This window comes from Ictalurus punctatus, chromosome 11 (assembly GCF_001660625.3).
Source record: "Ictalurus punctatus breed USDA103 chromosome 11, Coco_2.0, whole genome shotgun sequence".
Lineage (NCBI taxonomy): Eukaryota > Metazoa > Chordata > Actinopteri > Siluriformes > Ictaluridae > Ictalurus > Ictalurus punctatus.
In genome coordinates this window covers 12,245,123-12,264,240 of record NC_030426.2, presented here as the reverse complement: position 1 = coordinate 12,264,240, position 19,118 = coordinate 12,245,123, and the positions used below count along the sequence as shown (strand labels likewise).

Sequence of the window (19,118 nt, the reverse complement as noted above, 5' to 3'; positions counted from 1 at the left end):
CTACATACAAGGACAAGCATCTAATACCCGCTCTAACACACAATAGTGGATCATCGTTGCTTTGGAGCGGTCTTGCTTCACCAAATATTAATTGTAGAAGTACTGATAATTCTGAAACGAGTATTTTGTAGAACGTCCCCAAACGTTTATGCTCAGGATACCACACATTGTATAATTGCTCATTTTGATTATACATTTGCCAATAATTCTAGCATTGACCGTAAATCATTATGAACAAGTAAACATCACTCCCCAGTTAGGCTTCAATTCTTTATTGTCTTTTTGATTTCATTGTTTTCAAAACCCTTGCACATATTGCCATGATAAATATCAGAACACAAAGAAGATCTCCTATTTTGCAGATAGTACATGACTATTTACATCTAGGCAACATCTCTGAAAATGAATCTTTTTAAACGGATGTTATTCTGACAATGCGGCATTTTAAAAAAGAAGAAAAAAATGCATTGGCCAGTATATCATTATTTTAGGCTCCATGTTGTACAATATTGTAGCAGGAAATCAAGCATGTACTTATCTCAGCATGTCAGACTGACAAGAGATAAACACATGGGGACTGACCAACAATTTTTCAAGACAAGTGCATGCTGCTATTCCACAAAAAAAGCATAAGATCAGTGATGCATACTGATGGTACATTCTTAACATTCTCCCAGAATGTATAAAATGCAAATAATCCTGCAACCGATGAGAGCAAATTGAAAATGTACAGGGTGGCAGGTAGGACAGAGTAATATCGCATTTAGTGAACGTGTAAAGCCTCTACATAGCATCGACCTAAAGTTTCCTGCCAAGAGCTGCAGCCTTTTCAAGTCTCAAATTTAGCACCACTCTCGAGCAGTGGCTCGACGCGCCTCTCGATCTGGCCTGGGAGGCGAGCAGAAAGTCCCAAAACAAAAAGCAAATAAAAATAATGACATAAAATTTCACCAAAGTGGAAGAGTTCAATCAGAAGCATCGAATATTGCAAACGTGGTCTCAACCAAACAATGGCATGTATTATAAACCTCAGTGCCTTTCAAACAAGCTGGATATGTAAGTGTACCACTAAACGTAAAACTAAATCCACTCACACGAGCCCCCTTTTAACAGTTCTTGGGGCAAAAAGGCAGCTAGTGCTAACATTTCAGAGAGCAGCACAATAATAAAAAGATCAGCAGTGTAATCATCTTCTTCACAACTTTAGCTATAGTTTGGCCTATGCTATGCACTCCAGGCATCAAGCTTCAGAGTGAAGTACGTGTTAAAGACTCAACTGAAATCTCAGGTGGAGAGTCAGTTAAGAAAAGCCTCCTTTTAAAGGTTTAATGGACAAAAGGATTTTTCTGAGAAGACACTATTCCTCACAAGAGGCACATTTAACTAAACAATTTCAGTGTAATGGGAGACTATAGAGGGGAAAGAATTAAACATCCTAATTTTGCATACATTTCCCCTGTCTTGGCAATCTTAAACATCACCGACCCGTACGACTTTGGTTGATGTAGCACAAAACATTTGGCTTCTTTCTGTATTCTACTGGGTGACAAAATAATTTACTTTCATTGCAAAGCAGTTGATGAAACATTTTTAAACTTTTGACATGAAGCAAGACTGAATTTTTATTTTGTTTCTAGTTTAAACTAATAGAGCAGTGCAGGGAAAAAGTCAGGTCACAATTAAAACTAAAATTCTCATTTATTTATTTTCCTTCTTATTGTGTTTTTTTTATTTATCCTCATGGAACTTATTTACGCATGGAAAATAAGTGGAGGAAGCTAAAAGCACAAAATGCTGGACTTCCTGTGTCAAAGCACTGAAAAACCTGGGATGTGAATCAATGATCGCTTGTTCTTTTATTAAGCTTTTATTTCAGTGCCCGTGCCTAATGAGAGTCAGTTGGTGTCCATGTGGTCATCGGGAGAATCTGAAGCTCCTCCGAGCGATGCAGAGGGAGTGGTTCTGGATGCACCCTCTCCGTCTCGCCGTTGGTAGAAAAGCACATAGGCTGCCTTAGTCTGAAAAAGAGCAGACGATCACATGACTAAACTAATACAAACACCGGATGTCAAGAGATAAGTTTCCAATTATATCTACAGACATTGTACAAGCCAGTTTCTAGCAGGTTTCATTGCTGTTTGCATCACAGCCATATTCCTGTATCATTCATTTATTTACAGAATATATAATAGTGATAGCTCAGCGGTTAAGACATTGGACTTCTGATTGGAAGGTTACGAGTTCAAATCCCAGCACTGCCAAGCTGACACTGTTGGGCCGTTGAGCAAGGCCCTTAACCCTCAACTGCTCAGTGTGTATGAATGAGATAATTCTAAGTCGCTCTGGATAAGGGCATTTGCCAAATGCTTTAATGTAATGTAATAATCATATTGTGGCAGACACCGTATGGCCAAAAGTATGTGGACATCTGACCATCACACACAAATGTTCTTTTTGAAAATTCCATATCAGATTTTGTCCCCTTTTGCTATTATAATAACACCACTCTTCAGGGAAGGCTTTCCACTAGATTTTGGAGTGTGGCTGTGGAGGTTTGTGCTCATGCAGCCACAAGAGTATTAGTAAAGTTGGGCAGTGATGCTGGCTGCGGAGGCTTGGGGTCCAGTCAGTAACCCATTTCAGATCCCAAAGGTGTTCAGTGGGGTTGAGATCAGTGTTCTGTGCAGGCCGTTCGAGGTCTTCCACTCCAACTTTGGCAAACCATGTCTTCATGGAGCTCGCTTTGTGCACAGGGGCATTGTCATGCTGGAACAGGTTTGCACTCCTTAGTTTCAGTGAAGGGAAATTGTAATTCTATAGTATACAAATACACCTTATACAATTACGCACCTCCAACATTGTGGCAATAGTTGGCGGAAGAATCACATACGAGTGTGATGGTCAGGTGCACACAAATTTTGGCCTTAAAGTGTATGTGAGGAATAGAACAATGCTAATAATTTTTTGTTTGTTAAAGAATGACATCTTCTGGAAAGTCTGTGAAACAAGTTAATTCTTGGTTTCACTTAGCAGCGATACTGTTCCATCGACAACCTCTGTACTGAAGACATTCCCAGGTCAGAAAACAAAATTACATCTCTGACTGTTCAAGTGCGAACACTAACTCAAACATGCTAAATAAACATCTCGCATAAAACTTTACCATATAAATGATTACGCACATTTTTTTTACCAGCTGTTTATTTGAACTGTCCACAATACAAGTGCCAGTGTAAGTTGTTGCTATAGAAACGATAACATTAGAACAAGCACATTTGTTTAAACAAACCTTGCCATTGGGAATACTGTCACAACCATGCGTCATAAGTAAGGAATACTTGACGGGCCATAGAATTATTTGGAAATAACGCACGATAGTACGGGTAATATGGCCACGATGCAAAGCGGGGGTGCATCATGTTTCTAATAATTCAACAGACTAGAGTCAATTATTCCACAGTTACCACAACCTCAAGAGATTGTTAAGAGGCATTGTTCGTTGTTAAAATGCCCAGGTGTGTGGAACTAATTTATTACGCATCCCGTCTCAAACCGAATTCAAAAACATCATTTTAGAACTAGTAACGGAGGCTTGAGCCATTGATATGCAGTTATATGGGGGGGGGGGGTCCCCATTTCATGCTAATAATATAAAAATACAACAAATAAATATCGATAAGCCTACTTGTTCACAGGGTTTTTCGTTTTTTTAATACTGCAGAAAATACAACGAATAAATAAATATATAACCAAACTTTTCCGTTATTTCAGTTAACTTGGCAAACTGCTATAGAACTGCAATGCGGTCAAGACCTGACTGGAACTACTTTAGTTGTGCATTTACTGAAAAATAACTGCACACCTTCTAACCCATCTGACCAATGGCACTGTGTTATAAGCAAATATAAAGTGAGGTTTTAATATCAGTTCTGCTTTATACCAGCTCTGTTTTGACAGTTATAACTTTTCTATTAGATAAACTTGATGGAGACAAAAAAAAAAAATTTAGTCAGTGTTATTCCCATGATGAAAAGCAATCATTAGATTACAGACAGATGCACAAATGTATTCAGACAAAAGAAAGAAAACTTGAGAATCTTACCACTATCTGATCCTCAGAGGCAGAGGACACACTGCTATCATCAAAGTAATACCATTTTCTGTCAGCCTTATTCTTAGCATATGCAGTATCTGTAACAGGAAATGAAGAAACTTACTGAAACTGTACAAGAGCCTGAAGTCTTCCCCTTCATCAGGGCAAATACAAGAAATGTGTTTATTGCTATCTACCGTCTATGGACAGATTCCTAACAATAAGGTGTCAATTCAAATATTGTACTCAAAAAGCAAACAAAAGAGATACTTGATAGGGAAGTAGGGAAGAGGGAACAGGTGATTAAAGAACAAATAAACTTGTCATCATTCACCAACAGCATGTCAAAACACTACTGAAAATACTCAGCCAAAAAAAAAAAAATCTGGGTCACAGTGAGTAAGATGAATAAATATTAACTTCTTGGGGGGGGGGGGGTCGACAAGAGTAAAGAATGCTAATAGAAAACTCACAGTGGCCTCCACCCATTCCTCCATAGTGGTTAGAGACAGCAACAAGGTCGTATATATATGGCTCAGCTTTAGGGTCGCAGACAAATTCAGACATGTTCAGATCCCTGTGGGATGACACAAGGTAGCATTGCATTAGCATCACAGCAAAAGCTTCATGAAACATTTGTATTAAATAGCAAGCTTTAGACTGCTTGGGCCAATTCAAACACGGAACCAAAGAACTGTATAAACATTCGACTGACCCCCACCTGCTATTTGTCAAGGGAACTGGAAACCATTCAAATTTGTTTAAAATAGCTGATAACAGGATACCACAGTCTGTGTTCCTTGTTATACAACATTGAGCAACAACATATCAACTGAACCGTAGAGAGAAAGAAGTATAGAATTTCATCATACGAACCAGTGTACATGTTAAACAAGAACAGCAAAAGACCTCAGCTGAACCAGAATGTTTACACATGATACAGACAGTATGCACGCAGCTGCACCAAGACTCGAGCGGCCATTTTCAAAGAAATCCTGCAGGTACCCATCTAAGGTTAGCATTTGCACTGTGGACATTGGGACTGCACTGACAGTCAAATTATAGAGTTATATAATAACGTTATCCTATTATATTTTGAATGGATTCTAAAATTAAGAATATACTCAACTCAGATTGCTTTTTCTGTTTTAAAATGAAAGAAAAAAAAAAGGTAGAGCTTCCTCTGAAGTAAAAGTGACACAGAAGTAATAAATTAACAGCTTCCTGGTTCTCTTTACGTTGAGAGACTCTAAACCTGAGCAAATAGAAATTATACAACACTCTTCACAGTATTGTTCTTTGTGGTAAATTGATTGTATTAAGGTACTCAAATTCTTTACCATGATCTAGACATGGGATATTTAAGTGAACCTGCAGCACATAATGATGCTTTACCCAGTGGCAAGGTGCTAGAGCTGTTGCTGTTTATTTTAAGAGTCCATCTATTATGTATTCGCAACGCATGGCATAAAAATAATATACAAAATCTGGTTTGTGTGATTTCAAGAGTCTTAAGATTATGTAAGACTCCGTAAAAGACGATTCCCATAAAACCTAGGCCAAATTCTACAGCATATTGTCTAAGAACATGTTTTTCCATGTCAGATTATACTGTCTATTCTGCTTACATCAGCACGATCATGGGGTCACAAACAGAAATAAGCTACTGGCATGCAGGTAGCAGAGTTATGCCTGGACAAATGATGCTTCGAATGGCAGAGAAGAGCAATCTTGAGGAGTTTCGTGTGACCTCCAATAAGTGGGATTTAAACAAGCAGCATAGCAGCAATCACACTCAGATGTTAATCGAAATTTTCTGACACTATCAGAACTTTATGGGTTGTCTATCATCACAACGGCACCAAATCAGCTTGACACACACGTTCCAGACCTGTGATCTTAACACACAGCCAAAGAATTTGTTTACAATATGGAATTTTGACTACCACAGCAAAATCAGTCTTCGACGTCAAAAGCATTTGACTAAAGCGGTAAAACGGGTTTTCACAGATTATCACGTGGCAAGATTTAAATGTAACATTTTTTTCAGTGCAAAGACAAATTCATGATCTGAAACTGAAATTAGCACCAGCACCTTATCAGAGAGAAAGGCTATATAGTCAGTCTGAACAGGACTTCGGGGAGTTTTTTTTGTGATCGTCACGGAAAAAAAGGCTTGATTTTGCTACGGTTTTTTTTTTGGAAATCTACTTGAATTGGCAAAATTGCAATTGCGTGAAATTGTCTTTCGCAGTGATGTTTGTTGGTAAATGAGAACTTTTAGCATTGTGATGACATCACATGACGTGACAAACCTGTGGAAAATGTGCGTTAATTTAGAAAAATTGCGAGCGCCTCCGAATATTATGGCGCTTCCTTGATCTTGCGTTCATTTGTGCGATCGCAAAATCCTGGAGGGACTGAATAGTAACATTACAGCAACGGACAAATTACATCTATCCTTCGTACTCATAACGCATCCACTTGTTCTCATCAAAACGGCAATCTTCACTGTACCTGCAGAGGTTTAACCTGAACTGCTATGTCCGCCAATCTCATCATAATCGTTAAGCATGAAAGCCTTCAGTACAATCACAAACAGATTAGACAGAACTATATACAAGATTATGCCTGTGGGGTCTGTCTTAACAGCTTGCTGCCATCTGGTGGAGGAAAATGTTCTCATTTGAGCGACTTGATACTTCAAAAATAATCTACAAATCTTATGAGCATGAACACATACTAGGAAAAACATGCTAAGATGCACACTGTAATAAAAAATAAAATGTAAAAAAAAAAAAAAAAAAAAGAGCCTTCATGTAATTCAAGGTCAATTTTCCTGTAGCTTGTAGTGTCTGACCTGATGGGGAAATCGACGACAGTATCCAGTTTGTCTCTCCAGCAGCGGTTGTAAGAGAAGCGTTTCAGATGAACCACCAGAATGCGGGGTAGTGACCACAGATCAAACTTTTTCGTAGCCTGCTGGTGCTTCTTACAGGTGGGGCAGTACCTGCTCAGTGAGACAGCGCAAATGGGTGCTCTACAGCTCACACAAAAGAATTTCACCAGAAACACTTTTTTCCTAACAATCATTATAATAAAGTGAACCACGTTCAACAATCTAGCAGTGTGGTGCTGTTCATTTTAAAAGGTGAGAGCATCTACCATGGATCGTGCTCTCCAAGAGTCTCCATGGTAGTGAAGAGCTCGATGCATTCCCTCAGAGCCACCGTGGCCTTCTTTTTCTGCGCTTGCATCATGCTCTCATGTTTCTCGTAAGCCTTGAAAGTGAGACAGCAGAGCTGACATCATTCTGATGAGTACAACATACAGACTTCACCCTAAAACAACACAAACTATGCCGACCTCTGCCTCCTGGTCGTTGTAGCACTGTCTTTTGGTTTCTGAGTCCCAGTCAATGGCTATTGTGGAATGTGCTGTAAAAAACATTATTGGTCATTCAAATATTCAGATCTCTAAAAACAAATCTGATATGAAAGAAAACGACAATTCGTTACGTGTGAGTTTGAGGACGTTGCCAGCTAAGGGACTGATATTAGCCGTGCCATAGGAGTTCACCATGCTAAAGGAGAAAAGTTTAGGTCGAGAAGAACAAGTCTTTCCAGTGGTAGGAACGGGTCCGTTCTCAGGCTCCGAGGTCTCGTCCACCCCTTCTACAGTCTGTGACTGGCTGCTTTCTGGATCCGGGCTCAGTTGGTGGTCCATAGCTTCCTCTTCACCTGGAAATACCCCAAAAAGAAATAAGACTAAGCTAAAATACTCTCAATAAATAACTGGAAACATTTATTCTTTCATAGAGAATCAATCAATGAAGCAACGACTTCATAAAAATCAACGAACGAGCATAATATATCTCCAAAATACAGACATAGCTTATCAGCCATCCAATCAAAACTGTACTTGGCAAATGTTATGTAAAAATGATTCTTACCATCACACACTCCATTGGGCCCATTGCATGTGTCAGAGTGGTTGCTGCCAGTGGTAGAACAAGCACTGCTGGATGCCCCATTGGACATTGGGCTGCTACAGCTACTTAACCCTGCATTGTGGCTAGACGCTAAATCTCCTCGGTCTGAATGGCTACTAGAGGATGTGGCTGTAGCGAACACTCTGCTCTCCATTATGGTACCCTGTGAGTGCTTCACATAACGCCTAAAGAATCCAAGGAAAAAGTATGATCTTTAGTATTGGTAAATTTTGATAAACAAATTGAGAACTATTACACCCAAAAGACCCCTTTACCATACGCATATTAAATCTGTACAGTGCCATTAATTACATTCAAGAGGCTAGGAGCTTCTTAATTTGTAATAACAAAAAGGTAACGATAAACGTATAGGATGAATGCAGCTCACACCCACCCAATTCTCTCAAGTACACGCTCATACAGTGTGTCTGGTGAGAGATTGTGGCGAGGAACCGTGATGAGGAGTGGTTGACCAAACAGCATGGTGCACGAGGAGCCTCCGCTGTGCTTCACATCTCTCTCCCTGAAGTATACTGGCAGATTCATCCGCTCACTGTCCTCCTCAGAAACCTCGTAGCTAAAACACATACATACAGTAGGACAGCTGTTAAATTCTCAAGATGATAAAATAGGCAAAGCGCACAAGTTGGTTTCAGTAATTAAATAATGATCAATCGATAGACAGATGAGATGTTAATCTGTGGTTCTGACTCTCTGTGGTCATTAAAACCTGCAAAATTCCCCCATTGGTCCTTATCTACCATGGCCCCCTAATAATCTCCATCCCTTAATTGGCTACATCACTCTACTCTCCTCTCCACCATTAGCTGGTGTGTGGTGGGTGTTCTGACGCACTATGGTTGCCATTGCATCACCCAGGTGGATGCTACACACTGGTGGTGGTTTGAGCAGATTAAAGTGGGAGCGCAACGCAAACATTACAAAGTTCACACTGTTGATAAACGAAATCAATTCAATTATATGACTCACATAAAGATGTCATCTTTTTCCATGATGTGGTTGAGACCTTCATCCTTTCTGTAAATTTTATGAAATCTGTGATTGTAAACATCAGCCACAATCATCTAGATAAAAAACAAAACAAAACAAAAAACAAAAACAAAAAAATGGTACAAAGACACAAATTACATACAAACAGCAAATGAACAGCAAGTGAGGATAAAAATGGGCAGATGAAGTATAAAAGAAACAGAATATGCTTTTCAAGTCTCACATTCTCTGCAGGAACTCCAGATAGCTTGGCTAACGAGCTGCACAGGTCTGCCACTATACCTAGTTTAGGGACCACCAAACGAAACTAGGAGAGATGGAGAATAGAGGGAAGATCGTGATGTTATTCATTTGATCCTACCTAGCCACTTGTTAACACCATTACTTAAAGCGAATCACTTGACCAAATGCTGCAAAAATAAAACTGAAGGTCCAAGGTTCAAGGCTATTTTATTCAACGCTATTCAAATATAAACGGTCTTAGCAGCATGTGATGCGTTACATTATATGACGCATTTTAAAGACAGAACCAGGCTGCGATTGGAAAAATGCTATTGACTCATACTTGCATGGGTCTGGACTGAGGGTCGTTGCGGACCAGGAACACTTCCATGGTGCGATCTTTCTTCATGGGCAGTGGCAAGGTGAGGTAGCAGAAAGGGTCAAAAGTGACTGACACTTTGGAGCACTCTGGGCAGACCAGCGTGGACTTGAACAGGCCATGGAAGATATCCACAATGATGGAATCGTTACGTAGCCGGTGGTTTGTCCATGCCTCTTTAGCCACAATCTGTCAAAGCAGAAACATGACAAGATTTAAATTTCCCCTGTATACAAAGTGACTATCACATCATTGCTGTGACATTAACTAGACCAGTTGCTTAAATTGTCCCATTACTTCAAAACAAACTTGATTATACATAATGTTCCCATCTCTCTCACACACACACCATATGTAAACTAACACTCTTGACATGAAGTAACACTCTGTTACTTCATGACAAAAGGTAAGGAAAACATTCACTAGTGAGGTTCGGTGCATGCGAGAGCCACAAGCCATATTGCAAAACATTTTTACAGCTGCTTGTGAAATACCTCATCTGGCCTGCCCTCTGCATCTCTCAAGGCCAAGTAAGGCTTCTTCTTGACACGGTTCAGGTCTTCATGTAAGCCATCAAGCAAGAAGGCCAGAAGCTCCTGAGAGTCCTGCTGCTGGTACCCTGAGAACTGAGGGGCAAAACGGCCAACCTGCGTCTGTGCAGAAGAGACACCGCACTTCCCAATGAGCACTTTCAACATAGCACTGGTTAAGAACATTTAATCTTTCCATACTATGCCAAATGTTATAACTTGGAGCCTTCTAGTCCAGGCAGGATGTTTTAATGTAAATCAAACTCCCTGATAGACTGAGAACTAAAATTATAACGGCATTGTGATTTACTTTAAAAGTACGTGGAGCCACATAGCTGCTCCGGCTGAGCCACATCTGTTTGATCAAGTCTGCAAAGGCCTCAGCGATTTCCCCACGCATTCCTAAAGGATTCTCTCGGTTGATCTCGGCTTCATATTTGTCCTCCAGAAAATATTCAGTCAGTGGAGGCGAATTGCTCAGACACTGGAAGAGATAAATGAGGAATGCACAGCACTTTAGTGCAAACATACACTACCAGTCAAAAGTTTAGACACACTCAATCTTTATTTGTATTATTTTTTCCCCATATTTTAGAATAATAATAAAGTCATCAAAACTTTGTAATTATGGGAATTATGTTGTGATAAATCCAAAATAAATCAAAATAATTTAATATATTTTATCATCCTCAATGTAGACACCCTTTTTCCCTAGAATTTCCAGAAATGTATTCTTGGCATTTCTTGAATCCCCCTGAGATGCTTTTTAAACAGTATTAAAGCAGTTTCCACCTATGCTAGACACTCACTGGCTGCTTTTCAGCATATTTCATTCCAAGTCATCCACTAAAAATATATATATATTTTTTTGTAAATAATAGGTTTGTTTTCTAATAAAAGAAATTAATATGCTGGCACAATTATATGTGTCTACAATATTTCAACATTTCAAACATTTATTCATACAACTTCAAATCAAAAGGTTTTTAAGATCATGAGAAACATTTCAGTTGAATGTCTCCAAACTGATAGTGTAGGTTTGTGTGATTGCAAATGCACAGGTCATAAAGATCAGGATCTTTAAGAAATGGCTGTGTGAAGACCATCTAAACACATGCAATTGGGTGAGTAGTGCGTGTATGTACCTGGAGTGCAGAGTTCATGAAGCAGGTGTTGCCCAGATTGCTGAGGCCGCACAGGCCAGGCTGAGAAGCAGGCTCTCTGTAACTGTAGGATGAGCTGTATGAGCTGTACCCTCCCAACCTGCAGAAGAGGAACAGCTGTGTTTTCTCTTTGTATAAATATTAAAAATGTAATGGCAAAATTACATGATGATGATCAATGATCGAACATAAAAGTTAAGTCGCAAACAAGTTCAATGTAAACATACTGACTGTATTTAGATGATAAAATAAAGACGTGAGGGAGGAACAGACCTGATTCCACCCGAGGTGCTGTTGTTCAGCATGTAGCTCGAGTTGCTGCTGCTGCTGCTGTCTCCATTGGTCACTGTGGAAGAAATGGTGGCAGAGGAATTGGAGGATAGCTTCGGTGACGTTGTGAAAGTCCTAGAGGTGGCTGTACTGGATCTGGAAGTAAACAAATTAGTTAATAACAAAACGCTAGGCAGCAACTGATACTGACAGAAATGTAGAATGGTGTAAAGGTAAATCTGAACATACTCACTTGGGATGGGAGGCTTGTCTGGGCCACGTGCCATCCTCATTCTTACTCTCAATCACAAGTACCTGAGGGCAAACAGATCAATGTTAGGAACAGAAAAACTGAAGCAGACACACTGTTGATAGTTGATATGCTAAATTACTGTGACAGTTGGGTCATGTTCAGACAGAAACACATATGATTTAGTTCTCATTGCAAATAACAAGTAACCAAAATGGACTTCTGCATTTGGACTGTAGTCATATTTACTCGCATATTCCTAATTAGCTGTCATAATTGCAGTGTTGGCAAACGTCCAAGTAATGTGGGGCAGGTGAAATTCAGGAAGTTGACGGTATTAAAGGTAGACCATGGGATCTATATATGCACTACCGGTCAAAACTTTAGACACACTCATTCTTTATTTTTTTTCTCCACATTTTAGAATAACAATAAAAAAAGTCATCAAAACTCTGGAATAACACAAATGGAACTATGGGAATTATTTTGTGATAAAAAAATCCAAAATAAGTCAATAATTTAATATTTTAGCATTTTCAAAATAGAGACCCTTTCTGCCTAGAATTTTCAGAAATGTACTCTTGGAAATTTCTCAAACGATTTCTTGAGGAATCCCTCCGAGTTGCTATTTAAACAGCTTTAAAGGAGTTCTCACCTATGCTGGACACGTATTGGCTGCTTTTCGGAATATTTCACTCCAAAAAAAAAATAAAATAAAAATTTTTTGTAAAATAAAATGAGTTTTCTAATGAAAGAAATTAATATGTTGGCACAATTATATTTGTCTACAACACCGATTTCAAATATTTTAATCATACACCTTCAGATCAAAAGATCTTTAAGATCCTGAGAAACATTTCAGTCAAGTGTCTCCAAACTTTTGACCGGTAGTGTATATATATTTTTTATGCCCTTGAAAAAAAAAAAAAAAAAAAAAAAAAAAAATTCAAAAACTGAAATTAGATCTATAAATCGGCAGTACAGTCATGTGAGGTTCTACCCAGTGATTGTATGTTTACAGTCTATGATCCTCCCCTGTCCTGCCTTTCCAATGGTTTTCCTCCGTGTTGTTCTTGTTAAATATCTGGTGCAGAGAAACGCGTATGAAATCCAACTGAGACGCATGTCCCAAAATCTAACTTTGAGCCACATGTGGAAAAACCTCAGATTACATGTCTTTTTGCTGTTTAGAAAATCTTTTCCACTCAAGTTAGCTATGGCAAAAAACCCACCCAGATTAATACTACCTGGCTGAATACAGAGCCTGATTATACTTTAAGATGTATAAAAGGGAGTGTTACGCCTTGGGCAATGTCCTACCTGGCCCTGAAAAAGCCCGGCATCCTGAACAGTGCTGTCAGGCTTGTTTAACTGCTCGTAAGTGTTACTCATGTACTTGTTCCACAACCGAGTCTCCTTTTCTGATGGGATATTAAAGAGAGTCCTCATCTCTTTCTCAATGGTATCTAAAGCAGGATGACAAACCATTAGGAAAATTACACAATCTTCATGGTGTCTACAAGTATCCTCATTATAGCTCAGGGAAAAAAAGTAAATATTTCTAGCGTTTCTCACATTTGGGCAATATATTGAATTTGTAGGGCAAAAATGCACAGATACAGAATAATATGAAGTCCTCATGGAGTATAGGAGTATTTGCTGCTCCTCAGCTAATTCTGGTTGGACTTTCCCTGTATCTCTCAGCTACAGATGGAAGTTATCTAATCAATCTATTCGTTGACCTTATAATATTACCAGGTAGGTGTGTGTGCGTGTGTGTACGATGATCACTGAGGGAAAACATAAGAATTGCCTAAAACCCTTAAAATCAATAGAAAATATACATTTTCATTTAAGACAATTTAATACTAAAAAGGTCTAAAATTTTTAAAAAGGTCTTTAAAATACACAAATCCATTACATTTAAAATAAAATCAACACCGTTTGTTTGAAATCTTTATGAAGTCATGATGTTATAGTTGATGCTCTCATACCAATAGTGTCAGCTTTACTGAAATGGCGAGTGACCACGTTGTCCATGTTGTCATTCTCGCACAGGTTCAGCTCCAACAGATAGACTTCCACTTTACAATGCTTCACAAACATGCCATGCTCGACCACCTAAGAAAGACGGGAGGGGGGAAAAAAAAACACAAACTCGGATCTAGCATTAATGGATTCAAATATGCATAAAGTCTAGAAATGTTAAAATCATCGGCCACTGAAAAACTTTGGCCAAAAACTGTACTTTTGATTTTCAAAAAAACGAAAAAGAAAAAAAATATGCACGTGAAAAGTCTCAAATCTAACAGTTTATAAATAATGTTTATGGTGAAGATGATTAGAAAATGAATAATGCAATATTATTTCCGATCCTGCACCAGTGTTGCGCTGAACTCCGATTCCCTTTCACATGCATGTGCGTTACAGTGAAAGCGTTCACGTCGAGCTTATAATTCCAACTTGTAAACGAGGAATTTTCTGAGAGCACCGACTTGTACAACGTCATGCGGAAAAACACTCAAAACGGCGGCAGATTCAACAGTAAAATGTCGTTAAGTAGTTCTCGTAACATTTGTGTAATAGTTTGTATAATTGACTGTTATTAATGTCTTAATAACGGAAGATTAAACGAAAAGACATACGATACAGTTTAACGACGCTAGCACAGAGATGGATAATTGAATGTCACATAATTCCGAGTCTGAGCACGTGAACATCTCCCGGGTTGTCGTCTAGTAATTACAGTAACCCCGACATGGCGTGAACGCAGCCAGATCTAACTTCATCTAACGGTCTGAAGACTTTATAGGTGCACTGTGTTGAATTCCGTGTCCTCTTTGTGCGCACACCGTATTATGTGCAAAATCACATGATCTCAATAGAAACAACAGAAATCATGACTAATTACACAGCATGGTCTGCTTACTGCGTACCAGTTCCTGACGGCACAGCTGTTAACATTATGACGCCCTCCACTATGCTCCTGAATGGCTGGAAATGTTAGTTTTTCTGTCTTCTTTGTTTAGGCCATCAGCTTGGGATGATTAAATTGTTTATCACTACTGCACAAACTACAAAACAGCACCACACTTGCTAACAAACAAATAGACAAATAATAAACAAATACAACCACCCCACAAAAAACGGCACCTTCACAGAGAGAAACAGGAAGCGTGTTACCTTCCTGACGATGGGCCGCTGTCCTTCTAGACATCCGTACCAGCTGACAAGGTTTCGCCATGCTTCTGTAGGCACTAGGACATAATCTAACTCATCTATGAGATGTTCCTTCAGCGCTTGGGTCTCCTGGTCTGCGAGACAAACATTGGCGATATATAAATTTAAAGTCTTAGCTATTTTTATTAGTGACGAAAAACCTACATCACTCAGTCAATAATAATAATAATAATAATAATAATAATAATAATAAAAAAACAGTACATGCATTTGGTCACCTTTAACAACAATAAGCACAGTATGCTAATCATTAATTATACAACGAGTCATCCTTGCTTTCTTTTCACACCACACTATCGCTACGTTCAGAACTGTATGCTAGCATTTCTGTAGAAATCAACAGCAAGATGCTAACTAGCATTTACAGCTTTGGGAAGATGCCTTTACCCGCAGTGACATACCCAGACGTGCTTTGTGGACTATCAATAATATATCCCCAAGTTAACGTGAACAGGTCAGGCTCGGGCTCAAAGAATACTATCAAACTAAAAGCAGGTTAGAGAAGAGTTTGTACAAGTTGTGATGGAAACGGACCACGACAGAACCACCGCTGAGTGGTATTATCTTGGTGATGGAAGATTCTGAGCACAGCAGCAACAGCGATATAGTCGTGTGAACAGTTAGTGTCAATAGCGTGTATAGTGTATTTATATTTATGTAATAGTGTATTTTCCCATGACCCATGCGACATCATCGTCCGTTTCTGTAGCAGTAGATAAATACACTGTATGCCCAAAAGTTTGTGGACACCTGACCATGATACCCATAAGTGTCCCACTCCAGATTATGTCCCCTTTTCCTGTTATAATAACCTCCATTTTTCTGGTAAGGTTTTTCAACTAGATTTTGGACCTGGGGTTGAGATCAAAACTCTGTGCGGGCCAGTCGAGTTCTTCCACACCAAACTTGGCAAACCATGTCTTCGTGGACCTTGCTTTGTGCACAGAGGCATTGTCATGATGAAACATGTTTGGACCTCTAAGTTCCAATGAAGGCAAATCTTAATGCTACAGCATACGAAGACGTCCTATACAATTGTGTGCCTCTACCTTTTGGGGAAGAACTGCATATGGCTGTGATGGTCATATGTCCACAAACCTTTGGCCATGTAAACAACGTGGGACAGGTTGTTGAGCTGGTTGACACCTACAAATATCTTGGCATATAACTGGACAACAGGCTGAACTGGAAAGTCAATACAGAGGCCGTGTACAGGAAGGGGATGGGCAGACTCTATTTTCTGAGGAAGCTCAGGTCTTTTAATGCTTGCAGCAAGATGTTGGAGAGCTTCTACTGGTCTGTTCTACCAGCAGGTGCTGTCTTCTTTGCAGAAATATGCTGGGGTGGCCATGTTAGAGCAGGAGAAGCAAGGAAGCTCAATAAACTGATTAAGGTGGCTCTCTCTGTCCTGGGATGTTCCCTGGACAGTTACGATGTGGTCATGGAAAGGAGGAAACTAAACTACTACTGACATTCCTGGACAACAGTTCACATCCAATCACAACAGCAGAGCACTTCAGCAACAGACTCACTTAGCTCGGCTGTAGCTAGAAACTGTATGGGAGGGTTTTGTTTTGATTTTTAAACCAACGGTGATCACTCGCCCTGTACAACAGTTTATCACAGTGCTGGGACATGACTGTACGTTAGAGCCTATTCCTTGAATAAACTCATTGGACATCTCTATCTATTTAGTGTAGTGTGGATACGTACATGGGTGCACAAGTAGACTCGCAGGCAAAATAAATTTTTGCAAAACTCTTCCCACCCTTTCTAGTGGAAAAATCTCCTCTTCTTCTTTTTTTTTTTTTTTTTAAACGGATGGAAGTCTTACCTGAAAAAAGGCCAGAGTTGTCGACGGGTCCAGGATACAAATTTTGTTCTCCGACGTTGTACAAATCCCAGCTATCAAAGCCCACATATTTTTTCCACTGTTTGAACCATCGACTGTCAATCAAAAACCTACAGAAAACCGACACAATGGGTAAAGATTGTCAATCACAAAATCAAAAAGCACAATTAAAAAGCATGATAAAAAAGCACTACAGAGGGCTGTCAGCACTGAAGTTTTAATCTGCTTGTTAAAGACATGCCTGTTGCCACTGTATAAGCTCGTTAGCGAGGATTCCCTTCAACCCAGTACTCAAGGCAGGTGAACTGTCTGACCTGTACTCAAGTAAACTTTACTGAGGAAAGCTAGAACCTCAGTGACAATCTTTAATAATAATAATAATAATAATAATATCATCACTCAAGACAAGTTCCCTCACTAGACTACACCGAGCAGCCCATTGTGAAGCTCGCCCCTGACCACTGCACAGCGAAATCCATCAGCTATCCTTTAGGATTATAATCTCATACTACTGCACAAACACCTCACGCTTTACTTACTGAAATGTCTGATGATCTTTTGCTGTCACAGTCTCTGGGTGTTATCCAGTGCCCATGACAAAGCAGTAGCATAGCTAACTAGAGCTAGCTTTGGGTACTAAAACGAATAACATGTTGACTAACAGCTGAGTAGCTGGCAACAAATACACTTCAAAATACATCCTGTTTATCAAAAACTGTTTATCATTAAACCATCGTTCAAAACTAACGATAGTATAGCTAACTATCATAGCTAACCTGGTTAAAGCAGCAGTAGCTAAGCTAACGTGCTAGTGAGCCGTCTACAGAGCTTTCCTTGTTATTATCAGAAAATGACGAGTTCCTCGCTCAGCAGCGCCCTATTATTACCACCATCATCATCATTATTAATAATATTATTATTATTGTAAACTTGGTCGAACTAAAGCGGTGTTTTAGCGACTGAATTTAAACCCGTAAATGCTAATGACATGCTAATAACATGTTAGCCAACAACTTGGTGAAGCAGCCAGCTAATTATCCGCGCAGCTACGCGACTCGTTTTAACTACATAACGTGCTGGAAAACAAAACAACTAAAATACTGTCACGGTAACTCATTAACTCCGCGTGTGTGTGTCGAGAGTGTTAGCTCTTTGCCACTGTTCAACTAGCAACATAGCCTAGCTTAGCGAGCTCAGCGCTAATCATTTCCCTGACCTGAGTTGACTGAGAGGGGTTCAGCTCCAGTGAGCTAGCACAAGCTCAGTCACAGCTACTACACGCGACCGCAAGCTAGCTAATTCTGAGCCAACGTAACCGGCGATGTGTCAAGTCTCTTACCATTCGTCTCCTTTTCGGAGTGTAGTTTTCAGAAGAGCTCCGATGGTCTGCTTTTGACTATCGATTGAAGGAAGCGGGGTTTGAGCAGGCACGGGTTCCGCGACGGGCTCCGCGGCGTTACCCGGCTCGGGTCCACCTCCCTCCGCCATAGCGCACTGAGTGAAGCCGCCGAGGGCGCGTGCAGCTGGAGGAAACGCGTTTGTGTGGCTAAGCTAACTAAACTAAACACACGCGCGCGCGCGCACGCCCGTCCGCCTCCTGTGATTTGCAGTCACATGCGTTAAATAGTAGAACTGCGTCACTTCATAAACCATTCTCCAAAACACTAAATATTTTTCATAAGAATTAACCAACGATTAGAATAAATCAGTCGTATATAGCCGTCGAGCAGTTAGCTAATGCTAGCGGGGGTTTGCTTAAAAAAACTCTTTTGTACAAGATGTATTCACCGCATGTTTATCAAAATAGACTTGGCATATGTTTAAAACGCATACAAACTATTACTGAACAGTCTTGGTGACTTTGTTTGAACTTAATACCGAAGGAAGAAAATAAATGAAGCTTTCGAGCCGCTGCCGTAACCCCGTTTATTATAGTCACTGGTATAGAAACGGTGGGGCAGTACGCTGTAGATCAGCGAGCACAGCGGCTACGTCCCAAATGCCTCAAGTTGACATATAGTGTACCAGATATAGTGTGGATGTCGTTAATTCAAAACCTTTTAGTGCATTTATACAGGGGGTACTGACTCATTTGAGGTTGAACCAAAGGTCAGTGG

The 19,118-nt window shown here is 39.8% G+C and overlaps 1 protein-coding gene across 1 annotated transcript; it reads right to left on the bottom strand.

Annotated features, from left to right (window-relative positions):
* Positions 1-256: 256 nt before the first annotated feature.
* usp4 (ubiquitin specific peptidase 4 (proto-oncogene)) lies at positions 257-19,030 on the bottom strand. Its single transcript, XM_017479975.3, has 22 exons — positions 18,341-19,030; positions 16,984-17,111; positions 15,093-15,223; positions 13,904-14,030; positions 13,230-13,375; positions 11,913-11,974; positions 11,663-11,815; positions 11,372-11,489; positions 10,537-10,710; positions 10,191-10,349; positions 9,661-9,885; positions 9,319-9,402; positions 9,075-9,169; positions 8,479-8,661; positions 8,046-8,269; positions 7,612-7,833; positions 7,460-7,530; positions 7,259-7,374; positions 6,954-7,103; positions 4,567-4,670; positions 4,103-4,191; positions 257-2,018 (listed from the first exon to the last, which is right to left on the bottom strand). The coding sequence occupies exons 1-22, from the start codon at positions 18,487-18,489 to the stop codon at positions 1,896-1,898; spliced, it is 3,033 nt and encodes a 1,010-aa protein (XP_017335464.1). The 5' UTR covers positions 18,490-19,030; the 3' UTR covers positions 257-1,895.
* Between the last annotated feature and the right edge of the window lie 88 nt (positions 19,031-19,118).

Coding starts and splice junctions, on each gene's coding strand:
- usp4 (XM_017479975.3), bottom strand. CDS start 18,489: ATGGCGGAGGGAGGTGGACCCGAGCCGGGTAACGCCGCGGAGCCCGTC. Junction 9,170..9,318: donor CTGGAGTTCCTGCAGAGAAT/GTGAGACTTGAA, acceptor TTTTTTATCTAG/ATGATTGTGGCTGATGTTTA. Junction 7,834..8,045: donor GCCCAATGGAGTGTGTGATG/GTAAGAATCATT, acceptor GGGTATTTCCAG/GTGAAGAGGAAGCTATGGAC.